The following is a 20,263-nucleotide window of genomic DNA, read 5'->3' on the forward strand; positions in this document are numbered from 1 at the left end:
ACTTCGATTGAAACGAAGTAGTCACACTAGTTATTTCTAAATTTCGGATATTTGCAGAAGTGTTTTTGTCAAATGTATAAAAAGCACCTAGCATCAATTGTTCGAATTTAACCTGTACTGGCTATGTTTTTATGATAACTGGCCAGAATTCATACAAATAACTCTGTTTAGTATTAAACGACATTATGGAGCGTAGACATCTTAACAGAGACGAAATGCTAAGGGATATGGGTATGCTTGAAGCTGGAATGCCCCAAATCGACGTAGCTAGAGCATTAAATACAACGCAAAGTGTAATATCGCGATTACACACGCGCATTGATTGCGCACGCTACCGTGAAAGTGGTGATGTTGCTGAAAGGCACACAAGGCGACATCGCATTACTACCCCTCAGCAAGATCATTTTTTGTACAATTAAATGCTCGACGCCGACCGACAATCTTACAGCAGCTGAGCTTAGTTTAATTCTCCAGGAAACACATAATGTAACCGTTAGTCCTGACACTGTTCGCAATAGATTGAGAGAGGTCAACTTAAGAAGCAGACGCCCCTGGAGAGCTCAACCCTTAACGAGAGGAAATCGAGAGGTACGATATTTGTGGGCTCAAGATCATGTTCAGTGGTCGAATGAACAATGGGCCAATGTTCTCTTCACGGATGAGTCACGCTTTGGAATTTATCCGGATTCGAGAAGGCTTAGGGTATGGAGAGAACCGGGAAATCTTATTCGGTTGGATCATGTTCAGGAAGTGCACCCTTATCAAGGTGGAACAGTTATGGTCTGGGGAGGAATCAGTTAGGCCGAAAAACCGATCTCGTTTTTCTTAAAATGTTTCTCACAGGAATCACATATCGTGATTTAATTCTTGAGCCTGTCGTGTTACCATATGCCAATGATTTTGGGAGAAACTTCATTCTCATGCATGACAATTGTGTTTATCAATGCTCATCAATTAAACATCTTACCCTGGCCGGCACAATCTCCTGACCTCAATCCTAGCGAGCACGTATGGGACGCGGTCCAAAGAAGAATTTTGAGAATGGGTATGCCTCGTGAAACTCGTAGGGATCTGGTTCGGGCCGTGAATGCAGCGTGGCAGGCTGTACCTCAAGAAGAGATCGACAACCTGATCAGGAGCATGCAGAGACGATGTAGGGCTGTAATGAACAGCAGAGGAGGCCATACCCTTTATTAAATAAAAATGGTTTTATCTTTTTTTTTTAATTCGCAGTTTAGAATAAAAAAAAATGTGTGTATTTTTTTGAGTTCAATAAAAATCAAGGTAAATTTGAAAAATTCGGTAAATTTCGCATTTTTATTTCCAATACGTCCGTCCTGTAAACTATTTGTTTATTTTAATTTTATTATATCAGAAATGCAAATAATAAAATTACTGACGATGGCTGGATAAAATTGTAATATCCCTTTGACTTTTCCGGTGTGTGTATATCCGTATTGTAACAGAATTTTAAATTATGTCTTTATTTTCGAGAAAATTTAATCCAAACATAAGAAATATTTTGTTGATGTTTGACCATCAAAACCTTAAAAATAAAGAAGTTGTCTAAAAATGTGCTACAATACGGATATAGTCTAATCCTTCATCTTTAATTTCCTTTTTCATTTGTGTAAAAATACCTAGCCAGTTTTAAATAAAACGTTAAATGCCGAACGCTTATTTTGCTATGTTTTCGAACTAATCAAACGGACCTTTTAAAAGCGTCCAATTTGACCCACCCTGTACTTGTCAATTAAAATGACAGACAACATCTGTCGTTACTGTCAACATATTTTCTCGTTAAGGTGGAGATTGACTTAAGCCAAGCGCTGTAATAAAAAACTTGTATGGAAACCCTACCCAAGTCTGAACTATGCAACGTTTCGAATCAGGGCTCAGGAACGTAACGAAAAATCACCATATCAAAGTAAACCGGCGCTAGGTGGCGGTTTGGTCGGTCTCCTCTTGCTATGTGGGCGTCCTAGAGGAAGGTCGCGACCACGTGTACACGTAGCCGTCCTGACAGGCGGTGATGAAGCACTCCGGCCTGAAGATGAGGCAGGTAAGGCGCTCGTGGGCGATCTTCTTACAGATCAGGGGCTCCAGGATGGGGCACTCGTCCAGACGGGGGCAGGCGGGGGTTCCCACCAGCTGGAGGGGGTCAGATCTCCGCTTAACGCGTGGTCTACAACAAAATAATAATGATACATTTATTAAACACAGAAATAGCAACAATTAATGGATCTATCCTTTAAAAAAATTACTCTCAGTATTGTTAAATACAAAATAATAAAGAAAATCAAAATTAATGTACAGGGTGTCCCAGTTTCGTGTTTTATGGGGATTCTCGTTCATGAGTAGAGATACAAAGATGCGGTTTTCACATCACTGTGTTACTTTTTTATGACACCAAAGATGTTACATACAGATTTGTCCTAACACTTCTAACTTTCGTATCTCGGTTATCCTGTAACTCATTGGAAAGGTGAAAATTGCGTTCCGTAGAGCTTTTCACGTAGAATCCAGTGGCGTAACTAGTTTTCCGCTGAAGGGTGTCATTTTCAAAATATGACTCATGTTTATTAAATGGGACAAACTTATATCTTTTCTAAATGGGACATCTTGTATATTAAGTTTTTATTTTATTTGTCTTGTTATGGAGCTTTCTAAAAATATACTATAGACTTGGTGCATTTCAGTTGATTCCAACAAATTCCGACCGCAGCGCTTCAACGGAAAAAATCAGAAATTAAAAGTATGTATTTCACGCCGCTGTCATGTTGATCGCATTAAAATAATATTGAAATCGTGGTTTTATCATAATATTTAAGTATTTTAGTGTTTTGCTAGTGCAGTTATTTGAGACTATAAAACTCAGGTACGAGGTTTGTGTGATGGAACGCTGTCTCGTGTAGTAAAAAATAAGTGAAAAAGTATTCGAACTAGCGATGGGAACTATCGAATGAATTAGACTATCGAATGGTTACTGAATGAATGATTTTAACTATCGAATGGTTTTATTCGAATAAAATCATTCATTCATTTGTATACTAAAGCATATGTGACAACCTCGCCGTGCAAGGTTATCGTTGAGCCACGACTATCGAATGCTTTTGATAAATGAAATTTAGTATTCGTTTGATTTTTGTGTACGTCAGTGCATTATTAGTTCTTCCAAATTTTTATAACTTCACCTTATAAATACTGTGGTATTTTTGCGTTTATTAAAATATTTAAAATACTAAAATAGTAGTTTTTTTTAATTGACGATTGTGTGCGTGTGCAGGTGTCAAAATTTTTCCGAAAATTTGTGTGATTTTCCGTAGCCCGATCTTCCAATTATTTTATTTTATATGGTATATATGATCTATTTTTTAATGGGAAATTTTGAGAAGTAGCAATTTTTAAGGGAGATGAGATGAACTTAGAATTAATTTTAAAAATACATATTTGTATTTTAGATGTTTTAATAATATGAATTAGTTGAACTTAATAATCATATTTAAGTAATGTGGTTAAGTTAATGGTTATCGAACTCAAACTATGGGGTGTGAAAATTAAATTGAAAGTTTTACACGTGCCAATTTAAAAAAAAGTTAACGGTGTTTGTATTTTGTTTATGCTAATTCTCTTACATGTAGTTTTTTTGCGAAGAAATATTTCATTTATTTTTTAAAGTAAATGCCAGTAAAAGTAAATATTATTTTTAAATAGTAATATAAAGTACCTAATATAAATAATTTTGATTTCTAATTTTTTATTTATATTTTCCTTCCATTACACTGCATGCTTAGAAAATTAATAAATGTTTATATTTCATGATTTTAAAGTTTGTTGTTAATATAACAAATTAGTTCTGTAATTATTATTATTTAATAAACCAACGTTGCCAAAAAATTTAAAGACTATATTATTTTTAAATAGGATCTAATATAAATAATTTTGACATCTAATTTGTTGTTTATATGTTACTACTACGTAAAAAAAATGTTTATATTAAATTATTTTAAGTTTTGTTGTTAATAAGTATAACAAATTATTACTGTTATTATTATTTTTATTAAACCAGTCTTTGCTTAAAAACAATTAATACCAATATATGGCAACAGCGCCCTACATAATGTATTTTCTGTGTAAATACTAGCACCTCGATAAAAAAAATAATGTGTCCTTATCTTTATATGACTCCGCAAAAAATCAAAGATGCCGGCTTCTTTCATAGCATTGCCACCGACCGCTGTCGGGTTTCTCGGAAAGAAACCTACGTCGCCGGGCGACAACTAAAATCCAGTTAATATTTTATTATAATCGATCCTGACGAATAAATGAATTTCATAAATGAATGAATTTTATAAATGAATGGTTTTTGCTGCCGAATTACTAGAATACAATATTTCAAGGCAGATGACGCATCTATTCGATAATTTTTATTCGAATAGTTTTCAACGAATGTTTTTTTACTAGCTATCGAATTATTCGAATGAATTGCAACTATCGAATGTTTCGATAGTATTCATTCGATAGTTCCCACTACTAATTCGAACTAGACGTCGTGTTGTGTTGTGACAATTTCAAATGTTAATAAAATTGCCGAAAAAATGTTAACGCGTAAAGGGGAGCGTAATTGGGACGCTGTTAAGGGGCAATAACATTCAATAACTCAACTTTCCCGGATATTTAACTCTCCCGAAACAACACGTTATACCTTCATAATTTAGTAACAAAGTGCTCGTTACATAATCAAAAAACTAAATAGACATATACATACTATGAGAGGATAAAATATAATTTGCAATATTAATGGTATACTTTTTTAGTCAACTAGTGATTAAATGTTTTATGAACATCTTCTAAAATTAGAATTATGTACCTTTCAAAAATTTCGTTATAGCAGAAGTAGCCCCAATTAGGTCCCACTAGCAAAACCGGTGATTAAAACTATGCTCGCTACCGTAGTTGAACTCATCTAAAAAGTTTTTTTAACTGGAATAATAAATTATAATAGAAGTTAGACCTTCTGAAGATATCAAAATATTTACTTTTTTATTTTTTTAGAATTTTCACAAATTAAACTTCTTAACACTTTTAGGATAATTATATAATTTTTTTATTGTATACTCGCTATTTAAACCCGCGTATTTGTATATACCGATTTTTTACAATATTCTCCGATGGTGGCAGCACCGACGGAGAATGCACCAAGCCTATAAGAAATCAAATCAAATTTGGCAAAATTTTAAAAGCAATTATAACTAAATTTTGTTATCACAACCCTGACTTTCCCTAAATCTAGATAAAATTCCCTAAATCTGGCAACTACGCTAAATACCAACCTGGGTGGCACTAAATTATCCTCGGGCAACTCCCACAAACAGAGCTGCGTATCGTGCCCCACCGACCCTATCCTGTAACACGCCTCCCCCTCCAAGTACCAATCGAAGGCGACCGCCCCCACCCACGACCGGTGTCCTTGCGCGCGCGCGATCACTCTCTTCTGCTCGTTCGAGTACACGGTGACCAGATCGTCCTCGCCGCCCACCGCTATGAGTCTGCCGTCTCCCGACCACGCCACGCACAACAGGCCGCCGAAGTAGGAACGCGCCACGCCCAACAGCTCCATGGTGTCGTACTGGAAGACGCGCAACAGGCCGTCCTGCGTCACGACGGCCAGCTGCGTGCCGCTCGGGCTGAAGGCGAGGTCGTTGATGGCCGCGCCGTTGCCCAGGCACCACCTGTAACATAGTATATAGGGTGAGTTTTCTACGATGTTCTCTATGGGTATCTTGGAAACTACTGGAGATAGAGAGTCGGTTAAATGGGGAAAGAATTGCAGTTTTGTGGGGTCCTAGATATGCGCCTTTCAGATTTTTGAAAAAGGTCATGGCTTACTAGATATCGATTCAAAAAAAAATTCGACTATATTAAAAATGGTTCCTAATTCCATTATAATATATTTGCATTCTTTCAGTTTTTTTTTGTGTTTCACATTCTTTCAGTGTTTCAAATACGTTGCATAATTCAGTTTTAAAAAGATGCATAAATGCATCTTTTTAAAACTGAATTACTAGCTGTTTTAAACTTCTCCCATAGCGCCTCTTCGAGTGCCTCTCTTAATTCATAAGTTTTTTTGTAAACCTTGTTGTTAAACATACCGCATAAAAAAGTCTAAAATGGATAGGTTAGGAGAAATAATTTTTAACGTTTCTTTCATTATGGGGGGTTGTGTCATAAAAAAAGTCATGTAGGAACCACTCTATTGATGCGCGAGTCTCTAAATTTAACTTTTCTAACATGTCTTGAAAACCTTCCTCTAAAAAGCGTAAATAACGTTCACCGGTCAACATATCTTCGTAAATGTGCGGTCAAAAAAAGTTGAACCAATTCACACACAATTTACACAATTACTACACGTTTTTCTTCATTTGAAAAATTCATTGTTACATTTTTTGTTTATATTAATTTACAAAGTTTGGATGTGACAGTTTGACATCTCTGAGAGCAACGGCGATTGAACTTGTTTCCATGGCTAACTAAGTGAAATTGTTTAAAAATGATAAGAAATGGCTATAACCACAGAATATCTAGCTACGCAACAGAAAAATACTCGAAATGAAAGAGCTAAAATTGCACAAATAGAATACTAGATGGCGCGACAATATCATAATCAGAATATAATTAGAAATTTTGAACTTTCGGTTTTGGATCGACGGCTCGTCGACGGCCTTATAGCTCGGCTAAATATGCACAGTTGCCAGATTCCAAAAGACTTGAATTGGCATCCCATTCTTTTTATTGTGTATAATGCAGTATGTGTTTCTTTCTATTCTTCTTTTCTTGTCAGATACACTTATATTAATTATTCCTTTGGCTATTAAAATAATTTTAAGTATATTATTTCAAAACATATACATTTTTAATATACACTACCTTATAATGTTAACTAAGAAAATACATTTAATTACCTTAAAAATTAATAATATACAGGGCGATTGATAGTGCTATTTATTAATGCTGGAACGTTAGTAATGAAATATAAGTTTAATAATAATGGAAATAATTTATTAAAATGCAGTACAAAAAATGTTAACTGACTAAAAAATACTATAATAACAAATTTCTTCCGTTTGCCACGTTATTTATCTAGACCTAGGTAGATTTTAAAAAGTGACACAGGTACAATTAATAATATATTAGTTCGGCATAAAAGTTGCTGTCACGACATCGAACAATAAATTAAAATTCGTAAAATAAATTAAAATTATTAATTAAACAAATCTTTATAAAGAAACGCAAGTATACCAAATTTGGGCCCAATCGAACTCCAGGAAATGATATCATAATAGTGTACTATATTATGGTACCACTCGATATACTTTAAGGTACCATAATATTGCAATGTCACCGAAGATCCGTAGTATACCAAATTTAAGAACAATCGAACGCCATAAAATGGTATCGTAATATGGTACTATATTAAGGTACCACTTTATATACATCATAGTTCAATCATATTACAATGTAACCGAAGATACGTAGTATACCAAGTTTGAGCCCAATCGAACGCCAGGAAATGGTATCGTAATATGGTACTATATTAAGGTACCACTTTATATGCATCATAGTACCATCATATTACAATGTCACCGAAGTTTAAGCCCAATCGAACGCCATGTACGTAATATAGTACTATATTATGGTACCAGTTGATATGCTTCATGGTACCATAATAATGCATTGTCATCAAAAATACGCAAGTATATATCAAATATGAGCTCAATCGAACGCCAGGAAATGGTATCGAAATATGGTACTATATTAAGGTACCACTTTATATGCATCATAGTACCATCATATTACAATGTAACCGAAGATACGTAGTATAACAAATTTAAGTCCAATCGAACGCCAGGAAATGGTATCGTAATATAGTACTATATTATGGTACGTCTTATTATGCTCCTTGGTACCATAATATTACAATATCACCGAAGGTACGTAGTATTCCAAATTTAAGCCCAATCGAACGCCATGTATCGTAATATAGTACTATATTATGGTATCACTTGATATGCTTCTGAAAAAAAAACGGCGTCCAGGGAAAAGGACGATCGATGACATTTCCCATATAAATTTACATATAAAATGATAGTGATATTCATTTCATAGCTATCGCTAACGCCGTTTTTTCCCGATTATACAATATGAACTTGGTATGAACACAATCGAACGTCAGGAAGTGGTATCATAATACATACATATACAGTAGAACAATACTTATTATATTGTCGCCGAATTACAATGAAAATTCAGGATTCAATTATACAATCAAACGTCAGGAAGTGATTGTAATTTAGCTCATAAGATTTAATTCCAACTAACATGGCAAACTGAAAAAACAGCTCTGATCTATTTTAATATGTTTAAATGATGTAGCAAATTTGAAGGTAGGCTTTATCAGGAAGTATTACGATATGAATTACACAATGGCAACACTGCACAAAATTCTTTTAAATTTTGTTTGTAGAAAACTGTTTTCTTTTAAATTTATTGCCCTCTATTATGTAGTAGCGAAACTACCACATGAAAATATCTGATTTGGAGACAGACTTTTAAAGCCTGTCTCCTTTTGCTACCTACAATTTTATACATGTAACGAGGCTTCTGTTGCGTAGCTAGATATTCTGTGCTATAACTCAGTAATTTTTCGAAAAAAAAAACATATTATAACTTATATCGCTGAAAAGCTTAAAAATGGCGCTTTTTATGAAGTCATGGCTAGATTTGGTTTTCACTTCAACATATGTTTGTGTCATATGTCAAAAATAAACAGGCTTTAGAAAAAAATGGGGAACACAATCTCATTAAGGATATGATTATCTACAACTTCTATCTGAACACTTTTTATCTAAAATAGATTATAATGGAATTAGAGACCATTTTTAAAATAGTCGAAATTTGTTTTTTTTTCTAAATATCTAGTAAGCCATGAAAAGATTTTTCAAAAATCGGAAAGGTGCATATTTATAACCCCACAAAACTGCAATTTTTTCCCATTTAACCGACTCTCTATCTCCAATACTTTCTGAGATACCCATAGAGAACATCGTAGAAAACTCACCCTGTATAAGGTGATTCATGGCCGTGCTACGTTAGACGTTTATGGAGAACCGGCGATAGGATGTTTTTGAAAATTTGTATTTTTGCATAAAGGCATCTACCCCATCTGTCTAAATTGTTTTCAGCGTTACAGTGTTGTCGCTTCATACTAAAAGTGGTAGCATCTTTGTTATTATAAATGGTAAACCTGGTATATTATTACATTTTTAAAAACTACTGATAATTTTTCTATTATTCTAACCTATACCTATCTCCAATAGTTTTTGAGATTAACAATAAACTATGCGTAAAATTGACAACACAATAAAATAATTAATAACAATTAAATTCAAGCCTATGTTTATTACTTAAAAAATCGAAATATAAAATTGCTTTTCAACGATATATCATAATATCATGTTGCTATACCTAAACCTTCTGATTTGTCAACTTATAACCCAAATGCCAACATTAAAATAATTGTTCAATTCATGATTTTACCAAGTCAAGATCGTTTTTTATCAACTCTACACATATTTAATTTTTTATCTTGAAAACTTTAAGATATAGGTATAGGTTAATGGAAAATAAATTTCTTGCAGTTTTTAGGTATATAATAAAATTATATAAGAGTTTCTTGCCTTGAACTGCTAATATAGAAATTAATTCCACGCTGTGTTCGTCATAATGTGGATCAACCTGCTCTCACTATCGGTTTCGGGACCCTACCCCATCATCAGGTGAGCTTGGGTATTTCCACAAAAAGGTATAGGCCTTGTTTATATATTCTTAAAGTTGTTCAACCGACTAGACAAAATGTGCTGCTAACTGGAGGACAAATCGTGAACCTTTCAAAAGTCGGCGGAGTCAAAAATATCGATTATTTTCGTTATTTTCCTCAGAGTAATGTGATAATATAGCCCCGGGTTTCTGCGAACTTTAATAGTGATCAGCTGATTAAGAAATGTAAACGAAACTTTTATTCTATTTCAAAAAAAAATTAATTGTGGATTATTTTTGCCTGTTATTTTAAGAATTCTAAACCATATTAACAAAGAAATTATTATTTCGATATGTTGGTACATTATTTTTAATTTATGATAATGCTAATTGGCTGTTAAACCAAACCAAACACAAACTCATTAGGTATGTGATTATCTACAACTTTTATCTGAAAACTTTTTGTCTAAAATACCGTATGATCGAATAAAAACGGCGTCAACGATGGCTATGAAATGACGATCAATGATATTTCCCATATAATTTTACATATAAAATGACAGCGATCTTCACTTCATAGCCATCGTTGACGCCGTTTTTATTCGATCATACAGTAGATTATAATGGAATTAGAGACAAGTTTTAAAATAGCCAAAATTTGTTTTTTTCGAAATATCTAATAAGCCTTGAACTTCTCCGAAAAATCCGAAAGGCGCATATTTATGACCCCACAAAACTGCAATTCTTTCCCCATTAACCGACTCTCTATCTCCAGTAGTTTCCGAGATGCCCATAGAGAACATTGTAGGAAACTTACCCTGTATAGTATTTTGAAACTAACTATTATTATTATTTGACTAGTTTAATTTGATTAATAAGGCTAGATTAATTTAATTTCAAATAAATTTGATCAGATTTTTTTTCGTATATTCTGCTACCAGAAAACCAAGATTATATGATAGCGCACTTTTCAACGAAGTTGAAGGAAGATATAGTGTATCTATCACAATACTTAATAGAACTACTACAATTATTACAAGAAAAACAAAAAGAAGAAATACCCAAATACCCCTTCACCTACTACTCAACTACAAAATAAACGAATATAATCTCTTAAAAACACTACACAACTACTTATTCTTGTATTCTACACTGAACAAATTATCAAACTTACTAATTTATCAAACAAAAAGAAAAAATAACAAAATTATCCCTTCACCTATTACTTAACTTCAAAATAAACTATAAAAACACTACTAAACTATTTTTGGTAGACTACACTAACATGCTACACTAAACACTATAATTAAACTTAATAAATTAATCTAATTTTACACACCTACAAAAAAAAAAGAAATATGAACATTTTCTAAAACTAGAAGAAACAAAACTTCCATACGTGCAACCAGGATAATAGGTCAAGGGGACAAAGAATATAAAATACTTTAAAATGTGCATTCAGAAAGAAAAAATCCCTCGAAAATTATCTAAACAAACATTTTTATTTCTTATCAGTGAGAAGCATCGGTCTTGTCGGCCTTGAAGAATTTGTCGGGTATTTACAATGGTCGAATTGTATAATTGCCAGCTTTTATAGCATATCTAATAGACAACAAGATCTGGTCGATTAGTAACCAATTGGCACAGTCCGAAAATTATCGATTTTTATTTTCTCCGTTTTTAAGTTATTCAGAGTAATAAAAAATATTTTTCTGTAGGGAAACCGGTCCTGCCATCTAGTAGTCTTAGTCCATAAACGTCTTAGGTTGATCTACTTTAAAAATATATATACATGGGTATAGGATATAATAGAAAAATTATGACATATGAAAGTAGTTTCAAAAAATGTAATAGTATACTGTGTGTTCTATTTAAAATAACAAAGATTCTACCACTTTTCAAATGAAGCTCCAATACCGTAACGTTCAAAATATTTTAGATAGATGGAGAAAATACCTTTATGCAAAAATCCAAATTTTCAAAATCACAGGTTCTCTACAAACGTCTATCGCTGTGAATCACCCTATAGATAGGATTATACAATATATGATGTTGTCAGTAAAATCATCTGTTTTTTATTAAGGCCTTAAAAACCTAAATTTATAAGTTATTACACACCTGAACAGGGGGTTGCGGGTGGATTTCGTTTTGCTGGTGCTGACGGTGAAGTTTTCGCCGACCTTGAAGGGCTGGAAATGGGGCGCAGTCGTGCCGCAAGGGAGGCTTTCGTTGTAGACGTACATCTGACCTGGAAAAATGTTTTTAATTATTTTTTTTTGCGAAATAAGTAAACCCAGCGCAGGTTAGAAATAGTTTATGATACCTGAGATCCCAGCCTATTTATTAGACAGCCAGGCACGATTAAATTTGAAAAAATTTAATTCATCTAATCTAACCTAAAAAATATATACAGGGTGGTCCGAACTGTATTCCGGAAACTTCGGTAGCATATTCTACGGATAAAAATAAGTAAAAAACTTCGTATAAATTTATGTCCTAAAATGCTTAGTTTCGGAGATAGAGGGTGTAGAAATTACATATTTATTTTGATTTTTTTGATTGAAGTAACGTCAATATTTAGATGAAAATTAGTGTATGGGAGTTATTTGACATGAAAAATTTGATTTTGATGTCAATATGTCTCCTATTTGTAGGGGGCGCCTCCTACATGTGTTTTAACTGTTTTGAAGAGTAATAACTTTTCGTCTGTACAATTATATTACTGTGTATAAAACTACTGAGTGAAAAAATATTCATTTCCGTGATTTTTTAAGTGAAAAATGTCTCTTGGTAAAAATCTCTATGAGCAACCATTCTCAAGATATTTAGAATCGAATTAGTCAATACATGTCATTATTGACAAAAGATAAACATGTTGAGTAGGTAGTTATTTGACTGAAATGATTAATTTGGGATTTTTTTTAATTAATCATAATTTTTTCTTGGAAAAAATGACGAAAAAACAGTTTTTGTTGAACTTTTGGCACAAAAACATTTCAAATTTATGATTTCAGTCTAATAACTATTTAGTCAACATGTTTAATTTATGCCAATGATGAGAGGTAATGATAATTTTGATTCCAAGTCTCTACAAGTAGGAGTCCTCTACAAGTAGGAGTCAAATTGACATCAAAATCAAATTTCTCATGTCAAAATCTCCCAGACACAAATTTTCATCTAAATATTGACGTTACTTTTAGGACATACATTTATACGAACTTTTTTACTTATTATTATCTGCAGAATATGCTGCCAAAGTTTCCGGAATACAGTTCGGACCACCCTGTATAGTGTGCTGCGTTTAATAAAAATTAGATATTATATCGCATTTTATACTTTATCAGATAATGTAGATTTCCTTCACGGAAATATTCTGTTATACTGGGTGTTTATGAAAATATACATAAGTAATATAGTCTATAAAATAATAACTTTGAATTTTGACCGTTATTTTTTACCAACATGGCAAATATAAAATCCCTCTATCAAAAAAATTACTGATATTCTTTAAATTGAGTGCCTGAACGAATCAGATAGATAACTCTTTTTACTTTCGTGAAATAGAAAATAAAAATAATAAAACAAGTGACAGTTCTTCCTCTTCTTACAAAAATCAACACGAAATGTCATAATTGTCAAAAGTAAAATCTTTTGATATTTCTAAATATCAGACCAATACCGTCTCTAGTAGAACAGCTTCGGAGCGAGATTTATGACGTCACGCTAGTTAGATACTACGGATTAATAAATATGTTGTAGAATACATGGAAAACATAATTATTCCTCGTATTTTTTGTTTGTATTTTAAAAATGATATAGTTTACATGAAATATACATAATATACAGTTAATAAATACAATATACCAATTTATAGGAATAAATACTTTGGCAAATAAACTATGAACCATACAAATGCAGCAAATGTTTTACAATATACAAATAATGAATAGGTACATAAGATAACGGGTAAAATGTAATATATATTTTAAATTTTGGGGTTTGAAAATCGATCTTATTTTTACAAAAAATATTCAATATCTACTAATAATGATGTATTGTTATTAATGTTCGAAAAATTATATTTGCAAATAATACAATATCATAGAAAAAGGGCGTCAGCGATGGCTATGAAATAAAGATCGCTGTCATTTTATATGTAAAATTATTCTAAAATTTTTGATTTTCTTGGGATTTAGGTTCGGGAAAAACGCTGATCAAATTTTCATTTGGTTTTTCATTATTTTTATTTGGTTAAAAAAAACGTTTCGGCTAACATTATAGCCTTCATCAGTGTTGTGTCATATGAAAAAAATAGTGTCAAATATATAATTAAAAAAATTACATATAAAATATTCACCCCACACACAACATAATGTTTACTGCAATTAATAAACTAATATAAACTTGTCAAAAGATGCCCATATATTTTTTAAAATTATTATTCTTAACACTAAAACTACCTACATTGACTATGGAATATGATTTCAGCCGTACTGTAAAACATTTGCTGCATTTATATGGTTCATAGTTTATTTGCCAAAGTATTTATTACTATGAATAGGTATATATATTGTATTTATTAACTGTAAACTATATCATTTTTAAAATACAAACCATCAATACGAAATAATTATGTAATAATAATACGAAATATGTAATAATAATACGAAAAATAATTATGTTTTTCATGTATTCTATAACATATTTACTAATCCGTAGTATCTAACTAGCGTGACGTCATAAATCTCGCTCCGAGGCTGTTCTATTAGAGACGGCATTGCGTCAGCATGGCCGCAAGTTGCTAACCTAATAAAATTATCGCTACAAAAGCCCGCGGGAACTGTCAAATTCAAAGTTATTCGTTTCAGAGACTATAATAAAGTTACTTTTTTTAGTAAATTTATTTTAGGATTTTAGCACCTTTCGATTATAATCTTTTTAACAGAAGTTTTAGTAAATAAGATATAGCATGGCAACACCGTATAGTACTTGAAATAAATTCAAAAATTCATATTACCATTTAAAAATAATTTTTACTCAAAATAATAATAAATTATAATCTTCATAAGGCAAACTGGCAGTAAGCGCCATTCAGAAATAAAACAGAGTACGGACCAAGTAAATGAGGTCTAGAGCCTGACCTCGCCAAAATTATTATCGATTGGCATGCCTCAGCCACAAATTAACTACAACAGATGCGAAAGAACACCGAATTACGCGTTCAGGTTTCTGTGACCTTCAGAAAGAGTTCATAGACAATCCGCATCAATGTATAGTTGGGTTATTTTTTGTTTGGGTGAAAATAATCTGCACCAATATGTTATCGAGGCATATAATCTCACAGTAATTTAATAGATTGCTCGTCATATTATATCAGTTCGTAGGAGATTAGGAAAAAAAAGATATTTATAGTATAAAAAATTAATTTATTTAACAAAATTTAATTAAAGATGTGACAAAATAGTTACTTTTCTATTGGTTCTATCGGACTGTTTTCGACTATATAAATCTTTATTTTTTGTAAACTTTAATGCATAAAATATTTTCAATCTAATAAATAATTTAATGATGTAAATAAGAGGAAATTTCTCACATGGGTGGTCAAATTCTATAGTTTTCATTATATCAAACAGCCTCTAAATGTTTTCTTCAGTGCAAAACTCATCAAAATTTAATATATATAATTTTTCCATTTCCAGTAAATAAAATGAACAAATTTTTCCACTTTCGTGACTTTTAAATGGGTAAATAATTTCGAGTTATCCAGAGATTCGGATTCTTTTGCAAATTTTAGAAAAATATCACATTGATGTATTTGAAGACCCTTTTAATTGATGTAGTCAAACATAATTAAAGGCATTTTGAGTTGAAAACATTTCTCAGAGGCTGTTTGATATAATGAAAACTATAGAATTTGACCACCCATGTGAGAAATTTCCTCTTATTTACATCATTAAATGATTTATTAGATTGAAAATATTTGATGTATTAAAGTTTACAAATAAAGATTTATATAGTCGAAAAAAGTCCGATAGAACCAATAGAAAGGTACTATTTTGTCACATTTTTAATTAAATTTTGTTAAATAAATTAATTTTTTATACTATAAATATCATTTTTTTTCCTTATAAATAAACACATTTGTATCCCATTTTAAATAAGATATGACTGGTGTATTTACACCACTCAATAGGCGTGTGGGGTTTGCCGAGCGGTTTCCGATGCAGTCGCTTTCTTTCGCATCTGTTATAGGTAATTTGTGCCTCAGCCGTCTTTGGCACCGTTGTTTTTTTTCTCGATCATATGGTATAAAAGTAATTTATTAACAAATATTTGTCCATAATAAACATAGGAAGCTGAAAAGATGACTGGAAAATATCTACTCCTTAAATATAATATGCCTGTTTACTGTTTAAAGAGTGAGTCACAACCTTAAAAGATAATTTTTTATTAGTACTTCACTTTTCGTACTAGTAGTTCAGGCTTTAATACATATGAATTTACCAGGTTTTTACATTTTAAAAACCATTTTGTGTCAACCTCTTACTAAAAACTAAAACAGGTAAGATTTTTTTAAATCCTATATAGGGTGTTAATTGATCTTAATGACTTGCTAATATTTATATTCTAAGAAAAAACTTCAGATGAATGTATGTTCTAAATTCCAAACATTTTAACTTTTGAGATACAGATTACAGTTGGGGATTGGAACCTTTGGTGTTTACAATAGCAAAATAAAATACAAATTCACCACAATAAAGCAAAACACTTTACTTTTTTTTTTGGCGTAGTATGGTCAATGTGTTTTATTTTGCTTTTGAGATACAGGGTGGTAAAATTTTCTAAAAAAATCTTTTCCAGAATAACTTATATCTCAAAAGTTAAAATAGGTTCAAGAATCTCCCCTTCAAATATTAGCATGAATTTAAGGAACACCCTGTATACCGGGTGTTTTTCAAAAGTGACACACCCCTATAACTTTTTTTTTCAGATAAAAAGACAATATATAGATAAATATAGATAATATAAATAAATATAGATAAATCAGTATTGATTAATGTGTTCAATTGAGCGTCCGGATTGCACAACGACCTTAGCGCGTGGCCGCGGGCAGCCCAGTAGGCAAGCGAGACAGCCACGCGCCGATTTAACAAAATAAATAATTTTAAACCTGCCGTCATTTCGTTAATAATTATCGTATCGTGTTGATTTTAATAATAATAATAATAATAATATGTCTTTATTTTAATAATCCTCGGCGAAGTTCAGTAAATAACTGCTTAGTTAACCGAGTACCATTACAGTATAACCTATCAAATAATATCAATATCTACTACCTTATCTTAAATTAATATATCAAATGTATAAATATAATAACAAAAAAAACAATGAAAAATACAAAAAAATATAAAAAATATAAAGCATTAACAAAACTATTAGTGTAACACATAGAGCACACATAGAGAACAATTAATACTTATAAGTACATTATGCAATAACATAAGGCAACAGGCATGTATTGGTGTTGATGAGAGCCAAGGAGAGGCATAGTTGGCTGGTTTCAAAAAGTATACTCAACTCACATTATGGAATAATAAATACAAACAAATAATTTAAATTTTTGCATAGAAATAATCATGAGTCTTTATCGCTTCCGACAAGCCTAAATAACTGGATTATTTTTTATATTTTCGATTTGTTTACATTGCCCGAGCATATTATAACTTTGAGATAAAAATCTCTGTTATAAATTTTAAAACTGACAGATATGAATACTATCATTTAATTAGTTATACATTTAGTTACAACATATTCAAAATTTAAGTCTATCGGTTTATGCTAGCAGTAATAACGAGTATACATAAAAAAATGGTCAGTACAACGCTCGCCGTTTTTAGCGCACGTTCAGCTTTGGTTTTAGTTTTAGCGCTATTTTTACAGAAAATAAATTCTGAACTTTGATCAAATGACAAGAACATTATCATTGCCGATATGTCCTGGTTATAATGTAGTTCATTTTTCAAAATATTGCATTGTTTTAGCTTAAAAAAAACTTGAATTATGCGGCTTTTTTGCGAGAGCTACCGGCACTGCGTTAATAAAGAGATGGCTATGTACGTCAATCGAAAGACAATATTTGCGACAGTCTTTTGTTTACACGGAGTATAGAAAATTTTTGCCACAGCTTGTTTACTGCCAGTAGTATTTGTGCGTTTGTTTGAATTATTTATTATTAAATAGAGGGAAATGCGACCGAAAAGAAAGGTCAAAAGTTAGTAGAAATCCGGATAAATGGAAGTGCAATATTTCCAAAAAATCTCGTGACGTAAAATTACAGTCTATTGTGGCTATGTTTGACGTACATAGCCATCTCTTTATTAACGCAGCTCCGGTAGCTCTCGCAAAAAAAGTCGCATAATTCAAGTTTTTTTTTAAGCTAAAACAATGCAATATTTTGAAAAAAGAACTACATTATAACCAGGAGATATCGGCAATGATAATGTTCTTGTCACTTGATGGAAGTTCAGAATTTATTTTCTGTAAAAATAGCGCTAAAACTAAAAACCAAAGCTGAACGTGCGCTAAAAACGGCGAGCGTTGTACTGACCATTTTTTTATTTATACTCGTTATTACTGCTAGCATAAACCGATAGACCTAAATTTTGAATATGTTGTAACTAAATCTATAACTAATTAAATGCTAGTATTCATATCTGTCAGTTTTAAAATTTATAACAGAGATTTTTATCTCAAAGTTATAATATGCTCGGGCAATGTAAACAAATCGAAAATATAAAAAATAATCCAGTTATTTAGGCTTGTCGGAAGCGCTAAAGACTCATGAGTATTTTTATGCAAAAATCAACACGATACTATAATTATTAACGAAATGACGGCAGGTTTAAAATTATTTATTTTGTTAAATCAGCGCGTCGCTCTCTCGCTTGCCTACCGGGCTGCCCGCGGCCACGCGCTAAGGTCGTTGTGCAATCCGGACGCTCAATTGTTTTTGGTCACTTCCTGTTTCACCGGAAATTACTACAACTTTTGAATTTTAAAAGACACCCTCGGTTTTTTTTAATTTTATTCGATAGAAAATGACACTCTGAATAGAATGACATAACATATGTCAACTTTAAGAAACATCCGGTATATTTTTCGATAATGCTTCCTAGACTGTAATTTGAAAAAATGTTAATACCTGAAGCATGAGCAGCAAGAAATAAAGACCTGCTTCCGGGAACCCACCTCACACAAGTAACTTTAGTTTTATCTATTAGTCTTTCTTGGTTAAGTCCTTTAGTCTGTTCCTCTTTTTTAGTTGGATCGATATCAATCAATTTAATTTGGCCATCGCTGTAACCTAGTTAAAAAAACATAGATATATGGTAAAATGAGACATGCCATATTTAGGTAAAAATTGAGACATTCATACAAAACTACTGAAAACTTATATTCAGTCAGGTAGCTAATTTTTTGGAGAGGTAAATTTGAGACACACACAAGGGTAATAATGAGAAAAAGGTAATATATATGAGGTAAATATGAACTACCACCAAATGCATTTTATACAAAAGTTTTGAAAAATGTCTCATTTTTACACCACTCCACATTAGTTTTATTTATCATCATAAATATTATTCAATTAATTTACCTACTAATACAGTAAGATTATCTCCCTTGCTCGATAAACCATTAAAATCGTGACATGTAGGATAAATTCTATTTGATCCCTTATTATTCATTAAAGGGCTATTTAAATCGGGAGCTTTATGTATACCTTTATATTCATATACGTATACTTCTCTTCCGTGGTTAAAACATAATCTATCTCCTTGTTCACCTAAACTGACCAAAGAGACCTTTACCTGCGGTGGCGCCTGGCCCTGCGCTTGGTAAGTGACCCTACCCGGTCTAGAATATTCGCTTAAAGTCATTAGACGATATTGCCCTTCTCTCGTTACAATAGCATTCTTAACATCCCCTGGTTCTGCAGTAGGCCTCTCCAGAGGTCTTTCTCCGGCCTCCAATAACGACGGATTGCCCAAAGGGTCCGCTCTTGCCATGTCTAAACCGTGATGTAACTGATAAGACAACATTATACACTCTGTACAGTCTCACCGCATGATTCTCGACACTTTTAAACTTTATCCCATACTAAATAACTATTATTTTACAACAATTTATACACGTACATTTAACTGCATAATATATTATTCTTTTTGACGTTAACATTTAAGGTTAGAAAGTTTTTTACGAAGTTGCCAACCAAAGTTAAAAAAAAAACAATCTGGGAAACAAAAAGGACCAAAATTTACTAGGGCGGAGCAGGACTTTGACAGTTGACAAATAGAGGTTATACGCAGGGTTCGGAAGTAGTTAATTAAGACGTAATTTACCTAATTAACTACGTGTAGTTTTCCTTCAAAAACTACGTCTTTTCTCG

At 32.1% G+C, this 20,263-nt stretch overlaps 1 protein-coding gene across 1 annotated transcript; it reads right to left on the minus strand.

The window, feature by feature from the left end:
- Window positions 1-1,613: 1,613 nt before the first annotated feature.
- Window positions 1,614-20,064, minus strand: LOC115890394 (WD repeat-containing protein 20). Its single transcript, XM_030910620.1, has 5 exons — window positions 19,472-20,064; window positions 19,019-19,180; window positions 11,935-12,064; window positions 5,334-5,732; window positions 1,614-2,185 (listed from the first exon to the last, which is right to left on the minus strand). Exons 1-5 carry the CDS (start codon window positions 19,914-19,916, stop codon window positions 1,969-1,971), a joined length of 1,353 nt encoding a protein of 450 aa, XP_030766480.1. The 5' UTR covers window positions 19,917-20,064; the 3' UTR covers window positions 1,614-1,968.
- Window positions 20,065-20,263: the final 199 nt, after the last annotated feature.

The sequence above is a fragment of the Sitophilus oryzae genome, unplaced genomic scaffold (assembly GCF_002938485.1).
Source record: "Sitophilus oryzae breed Bouriz unplaced genomic scaffold, Soryzae_2.0 scaffold_864_pilon_pilon, whole genome shotgun sequence".
Classification (NCBI taxonomy): domain Eukaryota; kingdom Metazoa; phylum Arthropoda; class Insecta; order Coleoptera; family Curculionidae; genus Sitophilus; species Sitophilus oryzae.

Excerpts from the sequence above, each read along its gene's own strand:
- LOC115890394 (XM_030910620.1), bottom strand. The coding sequence starts at position 19,916 with ATGTTGTCTTATCAGTTACATCACGGTTTAGACATGGCAAGAGCGGAC. Across the intron at positions 19,181-19,471 it reads TAATCTTACTGTATTAGTAG|GTTACAGCGATGGCCAAATT; the intron begins GTAAATTAATTG and ends TTTTTTAACTAG. Across the intron at positions 5,733-11,934 it reads ACCCGCAACCCCCTGTTCAG|GTGGTGCCTGGGCAACGGCG; the intron begins GTGTGTAATAAC and ends ACTATGTTACAG.